The 20,210-nt window shown below is 56.9% G+C and overlaps 7 protein-coding genes and 1 pseudogene across 7 annotated transcripts; 4 read left to right on the forward strand and 4 right to left on the reverse strand.

The window, feature by feature from the left end:
- Positions 1-156: 156 nt before the first annotated feature.
- On the reverse strand, positions 157-1,513 carry ACA1_088850 (endonuclease; the record flags this gene model as incomplete). The annotated part of the gene is made up of 4 exons (XM_004338604.1): positions 157-610; positions 693-853; positions 922-1,068; positions 1,151-1,513. The coding sequence occupies 4 exons, from the start codon at positions 1,511-1,513 to the stop codon at positions 157-159; spliced, it is 1,125 nt and encodes a 374-aa protein (XP_004338652.1).
- A 259-nt stretch (positions 1,514-1,772) lies between these two features.
- Positions 1,773-4,252, forward strand: ACA1_088860 (leucine rich repeat domain containing protein; the record flags this gene model as incomplete). The annotated part of the gene is made up of 7 exons (XM_004338605.1): positions 1,773-2,051; positions 2,171-2,315; positions 2,428-2,575; positions 2,656-2,765; positions 2,870-2,951; positions 3,027-3,119; positions 3,202-4,252. 7 exons carry the CDS (start codon positions 1,773-1,775, stop codon positions 4,250-4,252), a joined length of 1,908 nt encoding a protein of 635 aa, XP_004338653.1.
- Positions 4,253-4,357: 105 nt separating this feature from the next.
- On the reverse strand, positions 4,358-5,680 carry ACA1_088870 (checkpoint protein hus1, putative; the record flags this gene model as incomplete). The annotated part of the gene is made up of 8 exons (XM_004338606.1): positions 4,358-4,399; positions 4,487-4,647; positions 4,718-4,892; positions 4,969-5,067; positions 5,149-5,231; positions 5,303-5,399; positions 5,456-5,580; positions 5,638-5,680. 8 exons carry the CDS (start codon positions 5,678-5,680, stop codon positions 4,358-4,360), a joined length of 825 nt encoding a protein of 274 aa, XP_004338654.1.
- Positions 5,681-5,819: 139 nt separating this feature from the next.
- On the reverse strand, positions 5,820-7,413 carry ACA1_088880 (opioid growth factor receptor (ogfr) region protein, putative; the record flags this gene model as incomplete). The annotated part of the gene is made up of 9 exons (XM_004338607.1): positions 5,820-6,043; positions 6,113-6,266; positions 6,348-6,430; positions 6,495-6,619; positions 6,694-6,755; positions 6,812-6,881; positions 6,959-7,028; positions 7,092-7,202; positions 7,392-7,413. Coding segments are annotated over 9 exons (921 nt in total), but the record flags the coding sequence as incomplete, so codon positions are not given.
- Positions 7,414-7,997: 584 nt separating this feature from the next.
- Positions 7,998-8,786, forward strand: ACA1_088890 (uncharacterized protein; the record flags this gene model as incomplete). The annotated part of the gene is made up of 2 exons (XM_004338608.1): positions 7,998-8,289; positions 8,353-8,786. The coding sequence occupies 2 exons, from the start codon at positions 7,998-8,000 to the stop codon at positions 8,784-8,786; spliced, it is 726 nt and encodes a 241-aa protein (XP_004338656.1).
- Positions 8,787-9,358: 572 nt separating this feature from the next.
- On the reverse strand, positions 9,359-11,314 carry ACA1_088900 (uncharacterized protein; the record flags this gene model as incomplete). Its single annotated transcript, XM_004338609.1, has 9 exons — positions 9,359-9,470; positions 9,589-9,652; positions 9,727-9,810; positions 9,897-10,028; positions 10,119-10,231; positions 10,310-10,448; positions 10,529-10,653; positions 10,730-10,844; positions 10,996-11,314. 9 exons carry the CDS (start codon positions 11,312-11,314, stop codon positions 9,359-9,361), a joined length of 1,203 nt encoding a protein of 400 aa, XP_004338657.1.
- A 256-nt stretch (positions 11,315-11,570) lies between these two features.
- On the forward strand, positions 11,571-13,258 carry ACA1_088910 (annotated as a pseudogene).
- Positions 13,259-13,467: 209 nt separating this feature from the next.
- ACA1_088920 (phorbol esters/diacylglycerol binding domain containing protein) lies at positions 13,468-19,257 on the forward strand (the record flags this gene model as incomplete). The annotated part of the gene is made up of 23 exons (XM_004338610.1): positions 13,468-13,849; positions 13,917-14,116; positions 14,187-14,321; positions 14,400-14,482; positions 14,552-14,626; positions 14,700-14,794; positions 14,853-14,949; positions 15,021-15,135; positions 15,220-15,430; positions 15,516-15,632; positions 15,747-16,704; positions 16,795-16,916; positions 17,028-17,279; positions 17,376-17,494; positions 17,583-17,662; positions 17,741-17,837; positions 17,929-18,120; positions 18,228-18,290; positions 18,369-18,452; positions 18,544-18,690; positions 18,783-18,883; positions 18,954-19,113; positions 19,183-19,257. 23 exons carry the CDS (start codon positions 13,468-13,470, stop codon positions 19,255-19,257), a joined length of 3,960 nt encoding a protein of 1,319 aa, XP_004338658.1.
- Positions 19,258-20,210: the final 953 nt, after the last annotated feature.

Genomic DNA, 20,210 nt, shown 5'->3' on the forward strand with positions numbered 1-20,210 from the left:
CATAATCACCAACGCAAAAGCTATTCTCTAACGAACTGAACGCCCTTAACACCGCCGCAGCTCTCGCAGCTCGTGGGTTGACAGCGCACCCAGGGGCCACCTTCCAAGTGGTCAGATTCGTCGTGGTGCGGAGGCGCGGCGCCAAACGAGGACGCGTCAGAGTCCGGACGAAAGCCAGCTCTCGGAGGCATAGCCAGGGCGTACGGAGTCGGCATCATCACTGCCCTGGATCGGCATCACGTATGTGATGGTAAGCAGCAATGGAGCGTGGTTGCAGATCGAGAAAGGGATGACGTACACTTCGGGCGGGTTGATGCTCGTGTTGCCTGGGCCAAGACCGTCCCCTCCCTCTTCGTCTCGCCGCAGGAGGGCGTAGCTGTGTTCGCCCTCGCGGGCGTTGCGCCTCCGCTTGATGATGAGGGTGATGACCAGTCCGGCGATGATCAACAAGAGCCCCGCGCCCACGACCGAGATGCCGGCGTAGAGCCAGGTGCGCTTGCGATGGTGCGCCGCCGCGGAACCTCGCACCTCCCTCAGCGGCACCAGCGTCACGCTGAAGTCGTCGATCGCCATCGCATTGTCCTTGCCCTCTCTGTCCCTGTGGGTCCATCTGTACATCATTGATTATCTGCGTGAGCGTTGTCATGGTGTTGGCCACTACGACCATCAAGTGTGGGAACATGCTGCCGCACCTGAGCTGAACAATCTTGTCCTTACCCCAGTCGTCAATTGCCAGGGTGTGCTTCACGGCCCGACGATTGGCCGGCTCGTTGCCGTTCAACTCTCGCTCCTCTCCGCCGGTCACTGGGCTGGTGAACGACAGTCTGTCTTTTACCATCCAAAGGCCGGGCGTCTACGCCGCTGCCGTCAGCAGAGGGGAGGAAAAAAAGTGTAAATAAATTCAAATAACAAAATACGAACCACGTCGAAGTAGCCCCACTTCTGGCTACGCTCGTAGTCCGCCGTGGACACAATGCTGTAGTCGAAGACCAACATCGAGGTCCTGTTGAAGCCGCCCGCGCTCCACTGCTCGCCGTTGTACGCCACCTCCAGCGCCCACAGATACGTCTGCACATTGGGGGGGGGGTGCATTCACAGGTGAGCCCACCTAGGCCGAAGGAGGAGGAGGAGGAGAAGAAAGACAGCGTACGTCGGAGGTCTCGTGTTCATTGACCATGAAGGCCACGCCCCAGGCGGTGTGGTGCATCTGGTTAGAGGTGAGCGACCCCAGCGCGCGCTCCCCGCTGCCCTCCTGCCCGTAGCTAAACAGGCCGCCGCCCTGCGCGGAGGACCCGGTGCTGGCGCTGTAGGTTGGACGCGACGTCCACCAGCCCGCCTCCAGGCCGCTCTTCTCCTCGGGCGGGAATGGGTGGTCCGTGCCGTGCGCTGCCAGGCCGTCAAAGTTTTGCGCGTAGGTCTGGCCCGGCAGGAGCACGATGGGCACGGGCGGCGTCTGGCTGTCGCCTGCCCCTCCTGCTGGTCTGACATCGGCCGCGCCAGAGGAAGCCGCCATCATCAAGAAGAAGATGATGATGGCGTATAGGTGCGGCAGAAGTCGCTGGTGAAGAAGTGGGGGCCTCTTGGCAAGTACTGTGTTGCCGTCCATGCTAGCGTCTGAGGGTGAGGTGAAGATGTAAGTGCCGGACAAGCCGGTGCGGGTCCAGGACATGAGCAAGAGCAGCGAAAAGCCTCCCGCTTGCCTCGGCCAACCACACGAAAGTCGACCCAAGCGTTTGAAAAAATAATAAAAAGAAAAACAGCAACAACGCAAGATGGAAGGGGGCGGTGTCGAGATGGACGGGGCTGGAGGACTGGTGAACACGTACACGCTGGACGATACGCTGGCCAAGTTGAAGCTGCAGCATCACCAAGAAGCAGGCGAGGGGAAGAGGCAGGCCGAGGCGGTCAATAAGATTGATTTGTGCAAGCAGTTTCTGGGGCCTGAGGGCGCCCAGACGCTGGCCGATGCCCTCACCCGCGCCTCCCTCCACGGCGATGCACCCCCAACGCCACTGGCCTCCGCTCGCAGCGTCCTCCTCGGTGCGGACGAGGTACGTTCGCTTCCATATATTATTCTTATTTATTCGATTGTATTCTTATTTTATTTAAAATAAATAAATAATAAATAATAAATAAATACAGAAGCTCTGCTGACCTGTGGAGGGGCCAGATCGGACCGGAGGGAGCGATGGCGATCGCGGCGATGCTGCACCATAACAAGACCCTGCGCACCGTGTTTCTGGGCTGCAACGACATTGGGCCGAAAGGCGCGGCGGCGTTGGCCGACTCGCTCAAGGAGAACAAGACCGTGGAGGGTTCGTGCGTGGTCTGCAGTGTGGCTTGCCAGATCTCTTGTCTGGGTATGACTGACCGTGTGTGTGTCGTGTGTCGTGTGTCGTGTGTCGTGTGTCGTGTGTTTCCACATAGCGCTGTGGCTCAAGCGGAACTCGATCGGGCCGGAGGGAGCCAAGTCGCTCGCTCGCGTATTGGCCGGCGACAACGACGCCCTGCTCCTGCTCGACCTTGTCTTCAACAAGATCGGACCCGAGGGCGGTCAACACCTGGCCCGCCTCCTGTATGCCGGCTCCCGTCAACGCACACGCACACGCACACGCACATAGCACACACCACCGCACTAACGGTCGGAGCGCCCAGGGAGGACGAGCGGTGCAGGCTGGAGGTGCTCTTCCTGGGCGGCAACGCGCTTGGACCGGCCGGCTCTGCCAGGCTTGCCCACAGCCTGGAGCACAATCGCGTCCTGCAAGGTACGCACTTTGCGCGGTGCGCGGTGGTGGTGATGCGCATGAGCTCAACAACCAACAACAACACCAACCAACAACCAACAACAACACCACCAACCGTGCGACAGAGCTGTACCTGGACGTCAACGACATGGGCGATGAGGGGGCGGCCGCCTTTGCTCGTGTGCTCGCCACCAACTCCACACTGCGGTACCTTAACCCCCCTCCTCCTCCAATAATGCGTCACACTATTTCTCACACTTTCCCCACCACTCGCGACTATAGCGCGCTGACGCTTGCGAGCAACGACATCGGAGACGATGGCGCGGCGGCCTTGGCCGAAGCGCTCATCAGCAACCCCAACTCGGCCCTCCAGATGTACGCTTCATTCCCTTCTCCCCCCCCCCTCTCTAATTGAGCTGACCGACGACTCACCGGCTGCGGCTGCGGCGCGCACAAGGCTCAACCTGGGCTACCAGAAGAGCACGGTGGTGATGGGCGGCCGACCCAACCGGATCGGCGATGCGGGCGTGGCGGCCCTGGCGCGCATGCTGGCGACCAACCGCACGCTGGTGGCGCTCAACCTCAACAAGAACCAGGTCACGCGGGTCGGAGCCAGGGCGCTGGGCCGCGCGCTCGCCTCCAACCGCAGCCTGCGCGTGCTCGAGCTCAGGGCCAACTACCAGCTCGGCGACGACGGCGTCGTGGACCTGCTCGACGCCATGGCGACGAACGACACGCTGGCCGCGCTCGACCTGGTCGGGTGCCAAGTGGGCCTCGTCGGGCTGCGGCGGCTCCTGCGCCATGTCGAGACGCACCCCAGCCTGATCAGCGTTCACCTCGGCGGCTGGAAGACGCGCCAGGCCGACGACGACGATGGCGGTGATGAGAGCAACGAGGACGACGGCTCGGCGCACGACGTGGCGCGCCGTGTCATGGAGCAGGTCAAGGCCAACCGCGACAGGCACGGCCACTCTGCGCAGCAGCTGTTCAACAGCGTCGGGCGCTGCTACGGCGGCAAGAGGGTCGAGACGTGGCTGGATGACATCCGCAGCATCTACCGCGTACCCAAGACGGACCACACCGACGGCGACGCCGACGCACAACCCAAGCCGACGGCGAAGAAAGAGGTCAAGAAGAAGAAGGTGTGGGCGAAGGTGAACAACAACAGCAAGCCGAAAGCGACCACTCCTTCGACGACGACGGACACCACACCGGCTGGTGCGGCTGGTGCGGCTGGCGCGACGGTCAAGCCAGGCCTGCGGCTGTCGGTCGAGAGCTGCCTGCGCACGCGGCTGCTCAACCAGTTGCGCCACAACCAGCAACTCGCCGCGCGCTTGGCCGTCGAGGAGGACAAGAACGACATCACGGGAAGCGACGCGTCGTTTGCGTGGGCCAAGGCCCTCCCTGGCGACGGCCTTCGCGCGGCCCTGCAGCAAGCAATGGCCCAGGGCAAGCGACTCGAGGCCCATCCAACTGTGACGGGAGAGGAGGGCGAACCGCGTCTGTAGAAGTTATGGCAAAAGAACAACCTTTGCATTGTTACTGTGGTGCCACGCCCTACGCTGTACATCGTGTAATCCACCACAGGTCTGTCTTGCCTCCTCCTCCAACGCTCACGAGAGCACTACGGGGATGTAGTACGTGAGGTACAGGTCCTGCAGAGGCGTGGACTCGATAAGTTAGGGCACTGGCGCACGGCGCGAGGAATAAATGATGATGAAGTGGTGAAGTGGTGCGCGTACCTCGAGCAGGACGTGAAGCACGAGGGCAGTGTTTTCGATGATACACAGGATCACGTTGGTGGGACTCACTTGGTAGCTGTACAGGAAACGGTTGAACTTCTTGATGTCCACCTTCACCTCCGCCGTCTTGTCCTGGTCTCTCCGCGGCGGACTGCGACCCTCTGCACGTGCGCGTGGTCGTGAGCGCACTCTCGCGAGGGTATGGCCGGCTAAAGCAAGGCTTGGGCATACCAATCTGAGGATGGTCGAGGTTGGTGTAGAAGGTGGCGACCGAGACCATGTCGGTCTCCACCTTGAGCGTCAACTCGCCGGCCATGTTGGCTGTGATGATGAAATAGTCGTGGATGTTCTTCATCCGGTCGATGACGTTTCGCAGCAGCTTCAGCGGCGGCATCATGATCCACACCTGGGCGAAAAACCAACGTGCAACGGAAGCTCAGCCGGCGCAGAAACGAAAGAAAAGAAGAGAGTAGTAGACGCACCTCAGGATCGGGAAGGTGAGGTTCCTGGAACTGGGCCAGCTGTGAGGCCGATAGGAGCTTGACAGGTATGTCCTGCAACACAGTCATCATCTGATGGCTCTGCAAGCAGAAGATGAAGAAGAAGACGCAGACAAGTGAGGACTCAGAAGAGACTCAGGGAAGAGCGACGCAGATACGTACTTGCTGGATCTCGATAAGAATGCTGAGGTAGGGGATGTTCTGCTTCTTTGTCAGCTTCATGGTGATGTCCGTCGCCAGCTGGCCTGCACGATGGGAAGCGGGTAAGGCCAAATAAAAAGAAGAATCAAAATAATAATAATAATAATAAATATACCAGACTTGAGGCCGCGTAGAACGTTGTCCAGGCTCAACTCGAAGGCGATTTCGTTGTTGTTCTTGCTCTCAATTCGATAGTCGTCGAAGAGAGTGGCCTGCAAGCTTGCGATCAGAAAAATCAAAATATTGAATGAAACATGTAATGGCGTACCGCGTTGACACCCGACCACACTTGCACTCCATCGGTGATGTCCGAAGTAAGGATAAACTCCACCTTCTTGGGGGTGAGGTGCACGACGCACGTCTTCCCAATCTTATCGAGCGTCTGGATGAGCTCTGCAAATTTTTGCGTCAAAAGCTGTCTGGCAAGAATTCAACATTCGGTTTACATACTAATGAGAAGATTAACGTTGATCAGCTTGGAGACGAAGCGCATCTTGGATCTTTCTGGCACTACTCGCCCAACGGTCAGTCGTCTCTTGAGATTTTGATTTTTTTTTCTCTCTTCTTGCTAAATTTAGCACCAATTCCTAGAAAAATTGTAATATATTTGAATTTATTGGAATATTTTAAAGTCATTTCTTCTTTGTCTTGGTGTTCTTCTTGCTTGCCTTTACAGGAGTCTTGGTGGCGGGCTTGCTTGCTGCGGGGTTCGGCCGGTGTTGCCTCTTGCCGACGATACGTGCGTCTTTGATTTCTTTCTTCTGGCGCTCCTTCTCGGCTCTCTGCTTCTTCCACAGCTCCCGCGCGTCATGCAACACGCGTTCCCTCTCCACAAATTCCCTGTACGCATCGGAATCTAGCGCGGCGTGAGCGTCGTGTGACGCATGTGTGCGTGAGTCGTGTGCTGAGTTGTGCAGTGACTTACCATTGGCCAGGTGAGTGAAGAAGATGGATTCTTGGCGGTCCTGAGGCCCTCGCTCCTTGGTTTTGGCTTTGTACACGGGGTCGTCTTCGTTCATCACCAGCGGCTCCCAGAACCGCGACATCGGAGCCTTGCTGTGCGGGATCTGCTTGTTCTCCTGCACGCGCGTCGTGCGTCGGAAACCGTGGTTACGTTCCGACCCACTGCACGCATTCATCGCGCCAGCGACGCTGCGTACCATGATCTCTTTGCGGAAGTGGAGGAACAGCGGCTTCTTGTACCGACCGAAGCCCAGCTGGCCCAGGCTGGCCAAGATTCGACCTACCAGAGGGTACATGTATATTCAATCCAGCATCAAATAACATGAAGGAGGTGGTGGACGTACTGATCCTGAGGTTGTTGTGTGTCAGGATGTTCATGTTCTTGTAGCGCTCCTGCCACTCCTCAGTGCGCGCCACTTCGCCGGTCTCCACGTTGACCAGTTTCAGGCCGTAGAAGTTCAGCATCAACCTGCCAGCCCCGTGGATCAGCGCGAGCGTGCGCATGTGTGCGCACTCGCGTGTGAAAAGGAGTGAAGAGCGCACTTGTAGGAGAGAAGAACGCGGAAGGCACAGCCCGTGTCCTGGCGAATAAGCGCGGCCTCATCCTGATCGGTACGCATTAGCAAAGACCAGCGGACCAAGCTGTGGCGCGTGTACGTACATAGGTCAGCGCCTCGGAGCTGCCGTTGGTACCACCACTCTCAAATCGGGGGAAGAGCCACTGAATGTAGCTGCAGCGGGGTCAATGCTCACCAGGCGATATGAAAAGGGTCACACTGAACCCCCAATGATATGGAAGCAGGCGTACCCGTGATGACTCTCGAGAAGACGATAGTTGTAGTACCACTTTTCGTGAATGTTGTCCACGTAATCTCCATCTGTGAGCGGGGGAGGGGCTAAGAGCGTGCTCACACTCACACGTCCTTCACACACCCGGGTACCAGGCACGCTGGCGAGACCGTTGGTGTAGAACACATAGTTGAGCAATTGCCAGCTGTGGCGGACGTTGGTGCGCTGCTTGTGGTCGAGACCTCCTCTGCCTCCTCTTCCCCCTGCCACGAACCAAAGGAGTCACCACGTAAGATAGGGTCCAATATTAAATAACAATAATAATAATAATAAGAAAAAGAACACGTAAGACAGAAAAAAACAAAAAAAAAAACAGGAACGCACTCGAGCGCGGAGGATGGCCTGCACTCGCTGCACATGCTCCCTAGTCGTTGTGCCTCGGCCGTTCGAACGACCTTGCGAGCCCGCAGTTTCATCTGCTGGTGCGTCCATGGAGGCAAAATAAAAATGATAAAAAAAGACAAGAAAAGCCATCATAGAAAATCACTCCTGGTGGTTCTCTGAAGCTATTCCAGACTTTTACCTCGTTCAGCACGCCAGGTTGCTCACATCAGCTTGATCAGGTCCTGTAGTGCAACTTACCACGCGCGCCATTGGTCGATCCCAGCCTATCTGAGCCTCGTCCGGCTGCCAAGTCATCTTTTCCGCTGGGATCCCAGCTGGTTCTCTTGTTTTGGAGTTTCGGCCGAAAAAAGCGCCTCTCCTCCCCGACTTTCCACGAGCAGGAGAGGGAATCGAGGAAATCACCCCGAAGGAACAGTGTCAGTTGGCAGATCGACCCTCATTCAAACTCAAGCAAGCTCCGGAAGCACCTTTAAAAAGTGTTCGCCGACAGCCACCCAACTTTTTTATTTTCTCCCCCGCGACACAACACCCTCGACCCCACCACACCGCAGTACAGTACTCTCTGCCAATAAACTGGCTTACCACTACCACACTCCAGCGAACATCACGCAATTCTTCAACCAACCACTAAACAGCAACACTTGCCAACAACCATGAACGTGGAGCTCGGAAGAAACAGACTGCGCGGCATCCTGCACCTGCCCAGCCCAACGGCCGCTGCCAGATTCGCAAGCGGAGTGCTGATGGTTGCCGGCGCCGGCGGCGGGCTGCAGGGTCCGTCCGGCATCTACACCACGCTCAGCCGCAAGCTGCAGAAGAGCGGCGTGCTCGCGCTACGGCTCGACTACCGCCGGCCCAACCAACTCTCCATGTGCGTCGATGACGTCCACGACGCCATTCGCGAGCTCAACACCCAGTACGGCGTCGAGCGAGTCGTCCTCGTTGGTATGTTGGCTCACCCCCCCCCCTCTATTGTACCCTTACAACTCACCGACGTCACTATTCTAGGCTGGTCTTTTGGCGGTGCGGTGGTAATCACTGCCGGCGCGCAGAGCGACAAGGTGATCGGCGTGAGCACGGTGGCGTCGCAGACCTACGGCACGGACGCGGTGGGCGACCTCGCGCCGCGCTCACTGCTGCTGCTGCACGGGACCGCGGACACCTGCCTCAGCGCCAACTGCTCGAAACAGCTCTACCGGCGGGCCAAGGAGCCCCGGAAAATCATCCTGTTCGAGGGCGACGACCACAGCCTCTCGCGCCACTACGACAAGGCCGAGAGCGCGATCTACGACTTCTCCATCAGCCTGTTCAACTCGTGGGGCCGCGAAGGCGAGCAGCAGCAGCAAGAGGAAGCAGCTTCCGCGACCACTTCATCATCAAGCGGCAGCACCGAGAAGAAGCGAAAGCACTCGCTCGGGGGAGGTAATGCGGGCATCATCTAATGGAAGGGAAGAGGAGGTGATGAGGGTGGGATGTGCGCTGAGTGTCAATCGCGTCAGAACATCGAGCGCCTTAGACACCATCAAGGTGGAGGAATCGGAGAGCTATCAGTCTTCGTGACCCTAACTTACTTTTTCTCTTTTGTTCTTCTCTTCACCAATGACACCGCAGGCTCCAGCATGACATCCGGCGTTACGTTCGTCTCCCAAAACAAGAAACCGGTGAAGATCGGGTCGCTTTTGGGCAGTTTGCTCGGGCGAAAGAGAAGAGGGTGCGTGCCAACTCTTCTCTCCTTGGTGTTGTCGTTCGTGTGGTTCGCTCATCATTCATCCGTTCGCCCAACAACAGGTGCAGCGTGCTCCACATGGGGACGAGCCCCTTGCTTTACCAGCGGGACCAGCCAGTTCTGACGGACGACGTCGTGCGATAGTCGCAAACATTGAAACATATTCGAGATCATCACCACCAGCAGAGAACTACTATGTAAGTGTAGCAACATGCAGACGCGTGTAAACATAAAGAGACGGTAATCGCCATACGGACGAGTCACAACTAAAGAGGGAGAGAGAGGGGGTCACTGGCTCTTCTCGGCGTCGTCGCCAATGTTGATCGCCTGCTGGAGTGCAAGGGAACCGCGCCTGAGCCGGGCAATACGTTCCGTTCCTCTTTCGAGGCTCTCCATGTATCTAGAAGAAGAGGGATGTGGGAGTGAGACAGTGCGTCACGCATAACCACACACACACACCACACACACACACCACACAGAGCAAGCAGCCAACGCGCAAGTATGTGTGGATGGTGCACCTGGTGCTGAAGACTTCAAAGTAGTAGTTGGCGCCGTTCCACGCCGACAAAATGCACATGCCCGCTGAGCCGAGACGGAAGAGAGTAAGTAGAGCAGGTTGATGCAAGGGAGAGCCTCCATCGGAGAGGGTGTTGTACCGATGAGGATCGTGTGCGCCCAGAAGTATCTGAGGAAGAGCACCGAGGGCAGCATTGTCACAATCGTGTAGAGCAGCTGGTAGCCTGCATACATACGCGCTCGCGTGAGTACTGGGCGCATTTGTTTGCTCCGAGACCACTGAAAACACGAGCGTGAGAGGCGCGCCAACCAACAAATGCGGCGAGCCTCCGATTGGGGCTGGCCTTCTTGATGAGCTTGCCGATGCCGCCCTTGTCCATGCTGCTGAACCAACGGAACGTGGTTTGGTAGTCCTGCTCTTCAACTTTCTTGGCCGAGATGACTGAACAAGCGAACGAGTGGGAGCGCACTCACGTGATCAGTCTTATCAATTGATACGCGAAGGTCAAGAGCCGCACAGAATGGTGCCTACCTTGGACCTTGATCAGGTAGAGCACTTGCCAAATCAGATAGGGAATGATGGGCAGGAAGACCATCTGAGTGAAGGTGGCGTCCTTCCCACGAAGTGTCTCATACGTGGCAAGACTGTCGCACACACCCCGGCAACTAGTGAGTTGTTGCACGCACGCACACGAGTCGGGCTCGAGGGAGTCGTAGACGCACCTGTCGGGGTCTTCGTCGAGCCATCTTAGAGCGTAGAGCAGGATGTTGGGCGTGAGATGAATGAACAGGGACGTGGTTTTGTCGAGCGAGTGGAAGACGAGACTGTTCCGCCACGCCAGCACCGACCACGCCAATGGGCCTGATGACAACGAAAGAGTGTGAGGGCAATACAGATGATGAACCGGTTGTGGCCAATGATCGAAGAGGACGAGGAGTTACCGGTGCAGAAGGCAAAGCAGATGATAAACATAGTCTCGCTCTTCGGGAAGAAGTGAAGGTACAGCAGGACGAGGATGTTCGCGTAGTAGCAGAAGTCGAACAGGAAGTAGTGGTACTTCTTGCCTCTGCGAGAAGGAGAATCAGCGGTTCGGTCGTGCGCGTGAAGATGTGGCCAAACGGCGAAGCTGGGCTGATACGTACTTGAAGACATACCAACGGATGGTGAGCAGGAGAAACGCCTTCAGCGTGTAGTAGATGGGCACCCACTCGGGGTGACGACCCAACAGAAGGAACGTCAACGCCACATTGGTGACACCTGGGAGGGAGCGTCGTCGCTGCACGTGAGAGGCCGCACAACCAAGCAAGGCCCGGTACGAGAAAGAGGAGAAAGAACGAAAGCGAAAAGGAAAGCGAAAGACAAAGAACGAAGTGAAAAGAAGGGCTAAGAAGAGAGAAGTGTGCGGTACCGGCGACGAAGGAGAACTTGTCTCGGGTCTTGATGAAGGGGGCGCGCTGCATGCCGTCCTTGACGCTCTTCAAGCGGGTCTCGAGTTTGTGCGCGAGCTTCTCGCGGTGGCTGTCCATCTTCTCCTTGAAACCGACAGGGAGAGACTGCAGGGCGTCGGCCAGCGCGTCGAGCTCCCGCATCAGCGCCAGATTAGCGTCCACGAAGGCATCGTTGGTGTCCTCGCTGACGGTTGACGGATTCTCGTCGCGCAGCTCTTCTACCTGCTCACCCGCTCTTGAATCGTTGTGTTCGTGCTTATCGACCTTTTTGTGGTCCATCTTGTGCAATCTTTACAGTACACGGCAGTGTGTGACGTGGCTCAAAGCAAATAACTGCCCATGCCAAGAACTGGCCACCTGTGGGAGCTCATTGCCTGAACCGCGTGGATTCCCTTCACCTCTCCTTCTCTGCTTTCGTGCTTTGCATAGCGAACATTTCTCTCATCATTTCCTTTTCACTGCTTGGAGCCAAACAAAGCAGCTGCGACATCATCACACGAGCACTTGCTGATTCTGTGCAACAAACCTCACAACGATGCACAGGGCACCCCTTCGTCTCGGGGCGAGCAGATCAGGTTTACACACGGCGCTGCATACGGCAAGCTTCGACACTGCATCGCAAATGCTCATTTCCAGGAAAATCGGCACCTCTGCATCGCGCACAGCAGCGTTATCCCACGCCCCCTCACTTCACGTTCCCTCCACTTGCCGCCTCCTCCTCACCTCCACTCGTCTGCCACGGCAACAGCCCCTCTCCAAATCTCAAATCGCCATTTTGCCCTCTTCACGCGGCCGCGGATTCGCCAGCAGTCGGAACAACAAAGAGAATGAAGGCCCATTCGTGAAGGATGCCGAAGGTGCAGGAAACGGCTCTCGACGAAGGGTGGAGGTCAATTTGGCCGAATCGGTGGATCAGGTGGCCATGGGCTACCTCAAGAAGTACGGTAGGAAGGTGGCCATCGATTGGCCCATCCAGGGCCTCAAGTATGGTGCCCTCGGAGCCCTCGCCATCGGTACGATCTTCATCTCCTGAATGCAGTGTAGTAGAGAGCATTCTACAACTGATCTTGTGGGCGACGTAATAGGCGGCGCCGGCTACATGGCGGCTTCGGCATTGGCACAGAAGGCGCGATCGCTGTTCGGTGGACGGGAGGTGGCCTCGTACGATCCATCAGCAGCAGCGGCCAAAAAGAAGGAGGGCAACTTCTTCTCACGTATGCTACAGAGCCACATCCAAGAAACACTGGCCCACGAGGTGTCACGCACCATGAGTCTCTTGGCTGCCATCAACCAGGCGTCGCGACTACGACACGGTACGACACGTGATAGCGAGCCTCTCTCTCTATCTCTCTCTCTACAGCGTTTCAGGTGCACTTTGCCCTTCTCACACCTGTGTTGTTTTCATTCGTGTCTCCCCCATTCAACATGATCGGGACAGAGATGGGAGGCGATGTGATGATCGATATGGAGAAGGCGATGGACAGAGGAGAGTATCTGAACCCGAAGATTGCCGACAAGCATCCACGGTTCGAGATGAAGACCGTGCGGACATGGGAGTATGATGAACATTGGCTCGTCTCCGCGACCGGTACGCAGGCCTGCCCTATGCCCGTGTTGTGCCCAAGCATCTGCCGGCTATTAATTCTGGCATGTGGTCTCGCCGTGAGCAGGTAGGCGAGCTCGCATCTGTGTGCAGGGGTACCTGGACGAGAAGGCCGACCTAGACCGAGAAGTAGAAGAGAAGGCGGAGAGGAGGCAACGAGCCAAGGAAAGGAAGAAGATGGGGCTCAAGCCCGAGGTGGAGACCGAGGGGGACAAGAACAAACAGGCGGAGAAGACGTTCAACTGGCACTTCGTACACATCTCCGTCTTCTTCGACAACGACAGCCGACAGCTCATCCTGACGCACGATGGTATGAATGTCCTACACATCACTCACCTGTAGTCCGATCGTCGTTTCTAGTGCTAACGTGTGATGTTCGTTCTTATGCAGCGGAAGCGGGGGAGGATCTGATCGTCCTGCCCGACGCCGAGTGGCCCGGCCAGGAGCGGTCCGGGCGTGGCGCTCCCCATGGGGCGAGCGCCGACGTGGATGACGCGTGGTCCGACGAAGAAGACGAGGACACCGACGCTCTGCGACAGAGAAGACCCAAAGCGCCGCAGTTCATCGATGCCGAGGTCGTTCAGCCGAAGGCGGCCAACAAGAACAACAAGAAGCGGTGACGCAATCAACAAACGGAACGCAAAGAATGACGTGTTGCTTCTTTTTCTTTTTCTTTTTCTTTTTTCTGTTCATTCTACATCTCGGCGCACGGGCTGGAAGGTTCTTGCAAGTGGGCGCTCGCCCTCTGATCTTGATTCGACGTCGACGGGGTCGTCATCGCCTCTGCTTCGGTCGAGAGTGATATCTTCATCATCTTGGATTAATTTGCATGCCCCCCATTCGGCCGAAGCCTGCCGAAGGCGGCTGGTGGGCCGTTGTGCAAGACCTCAAAGATGGCAACTTCGCTCTCGAGACGATCTCCTTCGGTTTGTTCAAGGTCATCACGGGCACCAACAGCAGCCCCCCATTCCGAATAATCCTCTGCGGCTCCAATTACGAGATTGCCCGCGCGTGGACGAAAGAGGAGGCCCTGCAGGACTGGGGCTGGGCGCAAGCCAAGTACGAGGAGGAGGTGCACCTGGTGGGTTCCACCAAGTTCTCCGATCACCACTTCCTGGCCCTCTTCGAAGCACTCTGGCAGCACGACCACCCAGAAGACGCCCCACAAGACACCAAGAAGGAGGCAGTCTTCTGCCCTGAGCTGTTCGATGGTACGTACGCGGCCACGAGTGCATTCAATCATGCACACCTCCTCACTGGCTACATCCGCGTGTGCAGCTTTGCAACAGAACAAACGGGCAGTTGCGGCAAAGCTGATCTCGACCAAGGGACCAGGCATTCTGCACTCGCCCAATCGACTGGGCGAGCTTCCGCTCCACTTCTGCGTATCGCACGGTAACGTGGACCTCACTCGGTTCCTCCTTTCGAAAGGCGCCGATCTCAACGCAAAGGACAAGACCGGCTGGACGCCACTCCACGTACGCGTTTTTTACAATCTCGCAGCTGCTTTTAGTGGTGTGGGCAGCTCACTCGGCCTCTACCACGCAGATTGCTTGCCATTCTGGGGACCTCCGCATGTGCGAGTTCTTGCTGAGGCAAGAGGGCATCGGCGTGATGGTCATTTCCTGCGACAACACGCTTCCGTTGCACTACCTTGTCTCTCACTCCTTCGAAGCTGAGGAGGTATGTTCAATGCCCACGGCACACGTCAGGCGCAACACTCAGCTGATGATAACACACACACTCTCTCTCTAGGCCCAGTTGCGATCGGTCCTGGCTATGATGGTGGCCAATGGTGCTTCAGTGAACTCGCAGACAGCACAGGGGACCACCCCTCTGATGAGGTACCGGCTTACGCGCCACTCGAAACACAGGAGATGCCAGTTTCCCTAACGATTGCTGTCACCGCCCAGGGCATCAATCAAGCGCAACTTGATTGGCGTCCTCTTTCTGTTGAGCCACGGCGCGGACATAAACCTCTGCGACAAGTACCTACTGGCCACGCTTCTTCTGCTCCTCGCGAGCTTGAAGCACAGTTGCTGATCCACCTTCACTGTGCAGGACCGGAGAAACGGCTCTGCACTACGCGGTGCGAAGCGGTGACAAAAAGGTCGTGAGCATGCTAGTCGACCGAGGGATCAACATTCACCTATCGGGTATGTATCAGTACCTAATGCTCCAGCTATGATGTCGATGCTCAATCTTTTATTGCAGGCGATCAAGGAACCGCGCGTGAAGTAGCCATGCGCATGAACAGGCACGACCTCGTCAAGATTATGGACGTTGGCCTCATGATGAACCCAACCGCCAGGTACACTCGTCTCCCCTCCCTAAGGCCATATGGCTGCTAACCTTTTTCCGATGCTACCACGTGGACTGTAGCGGGTTTGCGTCACCTTCCATGGCGCCGCGAGTGTCGACCGAAGTCGAGGATTTAACTGCCAGCACGGGCGACGATGAAGACGAGGAACAAAGTGACAGCGACGGAGAAGGCAGTGTACGTTGGCCATTATTGCCGCCTCTTTGGATTGCGGCGCACATTCACTTACGCGTGCTTCGTTGTGCTAATTATTGTGTTCAGCGCGGACGTCGAAAGACCTTGAGCGAGATCAATCGTCGAGCGATAGACGACCTCTCGCAACTGGCGGTTGCCTCATCTCCCGGGCACCGGGCTCGCTCGCCTTCGGTCGGCTCCTGCATAGAGGCCTATGGGCTCGCCAACGCCAAACAACTGCGAGAACCCGTCATCGAGCCTAAGCTCGAAGATAGCAACCTGAAGCCGATTGTATTCGGTACGTGGTGTCTTCACATGTCACTATTGCTGGCCAAGGGGTAGTCAATAACCTGTGATCCATTTATTCGCTTTCTGCACCCTAGAGCTCGATCAACCAGCACACCTGTTCAGGCTCACGCGCTACAGCAAACTGACGTCGTGCGATTACTGCAAGGGCTACATCATTTCTATCGTGGCCAAGGACAACTACATGTGCGATGGTACCGTCATGCCTTCTCCTTCTCGGTAGTGGCGCTTTTCGCAAGTCACGATGCGATGTGATGCCTATCGCTTACGCTTCTCACCAACCTCTTTGTGTGTGCCACATCCATCAGTATGCGGTTACGTCGTGCACAAGAAGTGCAGAAAGTTTGCGCTATTCACGTGCAAGTGCGAGGACAGGCCGGATCGGGAGTTCTACAACATCGAGCACCACCCGCCGCACACCAACCCGCTCAACATGTCGGCGCCCGCCAAGCCGGCCCGGGACGAGCTCAAGATGGCCTACTCGGTGCAGATGGACCTCCCGGCCCGCATCAACGAGAGCCGAAAGCGGGAGTCAGTATCGGACGAGTACCCCATCCATCGTACAATGCGGCCAACCGCACCGCAGGCCTCGTCGCTCGCGAACCACACGCAGCCCAGTGCGAGCGACCACATCGGGCGGCGACGCATGCCGTCGCCCCCGTCCGAATTCTCGTTCCCACGCAACCACCCGCTACCGAGCCTGCCGCCCGTTGCGAAGTCTGGCATCGCCGCCAGCAATTCGAGTTCGCTGATCACCGCCGCCCTGCAGTCACTGTCGCCGCGGTCTCAGCCGGCGCGCCAGGTGCTGGCGTCTCTGCACGAGGAACTCACGGTGGACAGTGTGAGGCACGACTCGCCCAGAAGTCGGATCATCAAGCAGGGCGACGGAGACGGAGACGACAACGAACAACCGGCCGTGACTGCGCAGGACGTGACTACTACAACGACGACAACAGCAACGATCGTGCAGTCGGCCAGTCCTGGCGCGAACATGCGACTTCAAGCGTCGGGTAATTGGATCAACCGAACACCGCAGGACGACATCCGACGACGCGAAGCCCGCTTCACGCGCAGACTCACAGAGATCGGGGTGAGGATGAGCCTTTCCACCGACGGGAGCAGCATCGGCATCGGCAGACGCAAGAAAAAGGCCAAGAAAAAGAAGCCCCTGCGCTTCGCCACCGCGGAGCTGGAGAAGATCTTCGACCAGTTCAACGAGATCGACGTTAACCAAGTCGGCATCATCAACCAAGCCCAGCTAGGCATGTTGCTTGTTCTTCTTGAACACCATCGACACCCCACGAGCTGTTGCTGCTCACTCACTCTCTCCTCTTCTCACTCGTATATAGGTGGTAGTCTTGGTGTGCTCATGAGCACGCCGGGCGTGACGGGCCTGCTGTTCAATGCGTTCGACCCGGAGAAGACGAACCGGGTTGACATCAAGATGTACGTCACCGGAATGGGTGTCATGATGAAAGGTCCACTGGATGAAGGCCTCGAGTGTACGTAGTGATTCGCTTGCACGTGGTGCCTGCCTGCCTGCCCGCCAGCCCGTGCGGAGTGTATGCTGACACCGGTATTTGCTGCAGATGCGTTCAAGATGATCGATGTGGACGGCAACGAGTATATCGATCGGTTTGAGCTTCAGCTCTTGGTCGATGCCGTCTATCGAGCCATGGAGGCTGTGGACATCAAGCTACCCGACGACTCCAAGACGTTTGCCGATAAGATCATCCTTCTCATGGCGGACGTCTCCGGCAAGATAACGCTGCAGCAGTACAAGTCCTGCGTCAGCAAGAACACGCTCTTCTTCCAGAGCCTCGGCCTTATTTTCGATACCGGTACGTGTGTGTCTCTACATGTTCCTGACACCGCACGCGCCACACATGTGCGCACGACATCGCACGCAGGTATTTAATGGCATTCTTTGGTTGCAGATACGGAGTTCGAGTTCCTGAAGACGCTGTCAAGTCGACCAAAGAAGGAGCTCTCCATCACTTTCGGTCACAAGGATTGGAGCATGGTGCAGAACATGATGCTCGGCATCCGTCGATCGGTACACTATTCATCACTCCTGCTGTGCTGCGCCGCAACAAACCGCAAATTGATCAACACATCGTACGGTGGTGTAACGTTTCGCGCAGGTTTCGGAGACGACAGCCCTTCCTGCACGAGAGGTTACCAGCAGGGACAGCGAACTGGCAGTAGAGTACAAGCTAGCGCAGTACGCTCCACGCATACCAGAGCTGCTGTGCGCGGGCTTCACGGGAACTCAACTTTCTTCTCTCTCTCCCGTCGTCAGTGAACCCGGCACGCCGCCATGGATCTTCAAGGACTACTGCCCGATGGTCTTCCGAAAGATTCGCGAAACCTTTGACTGCGACGCGCGTCTGTACATGGTACGCTCCAAGCGTCACAAGACCTGCACAGATCAGAGACGAGCGGCTCCATTGCCTCACCGCAACCCTGAATCGCTGCGTGTGCACACAGTTTTGTTTGGGTCCGGAGAAGATCTTGGGCAACGCCCTGTTCCTGGGCAACCTGTGCGCGTTGTGCGAGGTGGTGTCCACGGCGCGCAGTGGCTCGTTCTTTTTCAAGTCCAACGACGGTCGGTTCTTCATCAAGACCCTTCCGCCGGACGAGTTCCTCTTCCTCCAGCGAATCCTCCCCAGCTATTACGAGGTGCGTACCTCACCTCTCTCTCTCTCTCTCTCTCTCTCGCAATTGAAAACTGCTCAACCTCTCGTAACTCGTAACTCGTAACTGACCGATCGGCATCACCTCATCAGTATATCGCCAGCAATCCGAACACCCTGTTGACTCGGTTCTATGGCATGTATTCCATGCGCCAGGTACGGTTCTTCACCGCCACCACTTTACCACGTAAACGTCACTCGGAGAATAACGGCAGTGCTGATCGACTCTTGCAGGGCAAAAACTCGGAGATCAATTTTGTGGTGATGGAGAACGTGTTCCATCCCGAGGTGCCGATCGACGAGCAGTATGACCTCAAGGTGTGTCTCTCCTCTCTGTGCTCCCCAGCGACATTCTGGTGTGCTCGGCCAAGATCCAAAGAATGCATTGATGGTAACACTCTGCGCCCAGGGATCGACGATCGACCGATTGGTGGCGGTGGAAGAGGGCAAGTTCAACCCCTCAATCGCGCTCAAGGACATGAATTTCAAGCGGCAGCTCAAGATCGGAGGGTCGTTGAAGGCGCTGCTGATGGAACAGGTGGAGAAGGACACACGGGTATGGAGCCTTGTCCCCTTCTTCTTCTTCTTCTTCTTCATGACGCCACCAGAAAACAAAACAAACTGACCACACTCACCCCCCCCCTTCAGTGGATGGCCAATCTGAACATATGCGATTACAGTTTTCTGGTGGGAATCCACTCGCTGGCGAGCGACGACTCAATGGTCGTCCAGTCTCCCGCCACGCGACGGTAATCTCTCCCTTCTTGCTGAATACCCAGAGCTCTTGGCGGTGGTGCTGATGTTGATGGCGGCGTGCAGGAAACTCAACACGGATCCATCGGCGTTCAAAAGCTTCATGGGCGGCGTGCTGTCGGCGGACGGGGAGGAGATCTACTACATCGCCATCATCGACATACTCACCCAATACGTCTTCAAGAAGAAGGGCGAGCGCTTGCTCAAGTCTTTCATCCACGATGCCGTACGCTCCCCCTTGCTTGATCTCGTGTGTGCGTGGTGTGGCTATGTAACCGACTCTGTCTCTCGGCAGGATCAAATATCGGCGATGCCTCCCAAACCCTACCAGCTGCGCTTCCAAAAGTATGTAAATAGCATCGTCGCCTGATGCTCAACGCCGACACGCACGAGAAGGAGGAGGCAGAGGAGCTCGTTGGAATGTACAAATACCCACGGCATAAACACAAGCAAAATCTGGTACTACTGGTGGTAACTCGTCTGAAGATACTGAATGGCGCGAGGCGCACACGACAGAGAGCAATGATAGGGAGCCAAGGCTGCGATGGGTCCAGAGAGTGTAAACTGATGGATACGGCCATACTGCGCAGAAAGCACCGCTTCCCATCCGAACAGCGAAGTTAAGCTGCGCCAGGCGGTGTTAGTACTGGGGTGGGCGACCACCCGGGAATCCACCGTGCCGTATCCTCCTTTTTACTTTCGCCATGCACGTCGAGGTGCTCAAGGTCTTTGTACCCACCAACGACGGCTATGTTAAAGGCGGGTGCAGTGGCAGTAAAATGCGAGAGACCACCTCGTCTGGAGCCGGTCAACCTCTCCATTTCAGCACGATCCCCACCCTCAGCCGGCTAGAACGTTCGACCGAACTGAAGATCACTGATCACAGGGTTTTGAATTTGAACAAATAGGAAAAAGAGCTGGATAAAGGAGCACCTGCATTAGACCGATAATTCGGCCTCTTCCAGCTTCATGGCTGCCCACCGAGCGGGGGAGAAATCAACCCACATGCCGACGGGTCCTTATAAATACAACCCATGGCGCACAACTCCATCACGCTCCTCATTCATCATCCACTGCTCCTCGCCTCGCCGCAACTTCGCCAACGCCAACCACATCACAATGTACTTCACCACCTTTGGCCAACGTTCATGTGGCCTAGCTCACCACATATGTCTTGTCCCGTACACAGGAAGAAGATCTTTGCTCTGCTCGTTCTTGCTTGCCTTGTGGCCGCCGCTCTGGGCGACGCGGCGAATACCGTCGTCAGCTCTGGTAACGTCGTAACCGCTCCCGTTTCCACAGTCAACACCGGTATATCTGCCT

The sequence above is a fragment of the Acanthamoeba castellanii genome, assembly GCF_000313135.1.
Source record: "Acanthamoeba castellanii str. Neff unplaced genomic scaffold scf7180000084639, whole genome shotgun sequence".
Lineage (NCBI taxonomy): Eukaryota > Discosea > Longamoebia > Acanthamoebidae > Acanthamoeba > Acanthamoeba castellanii.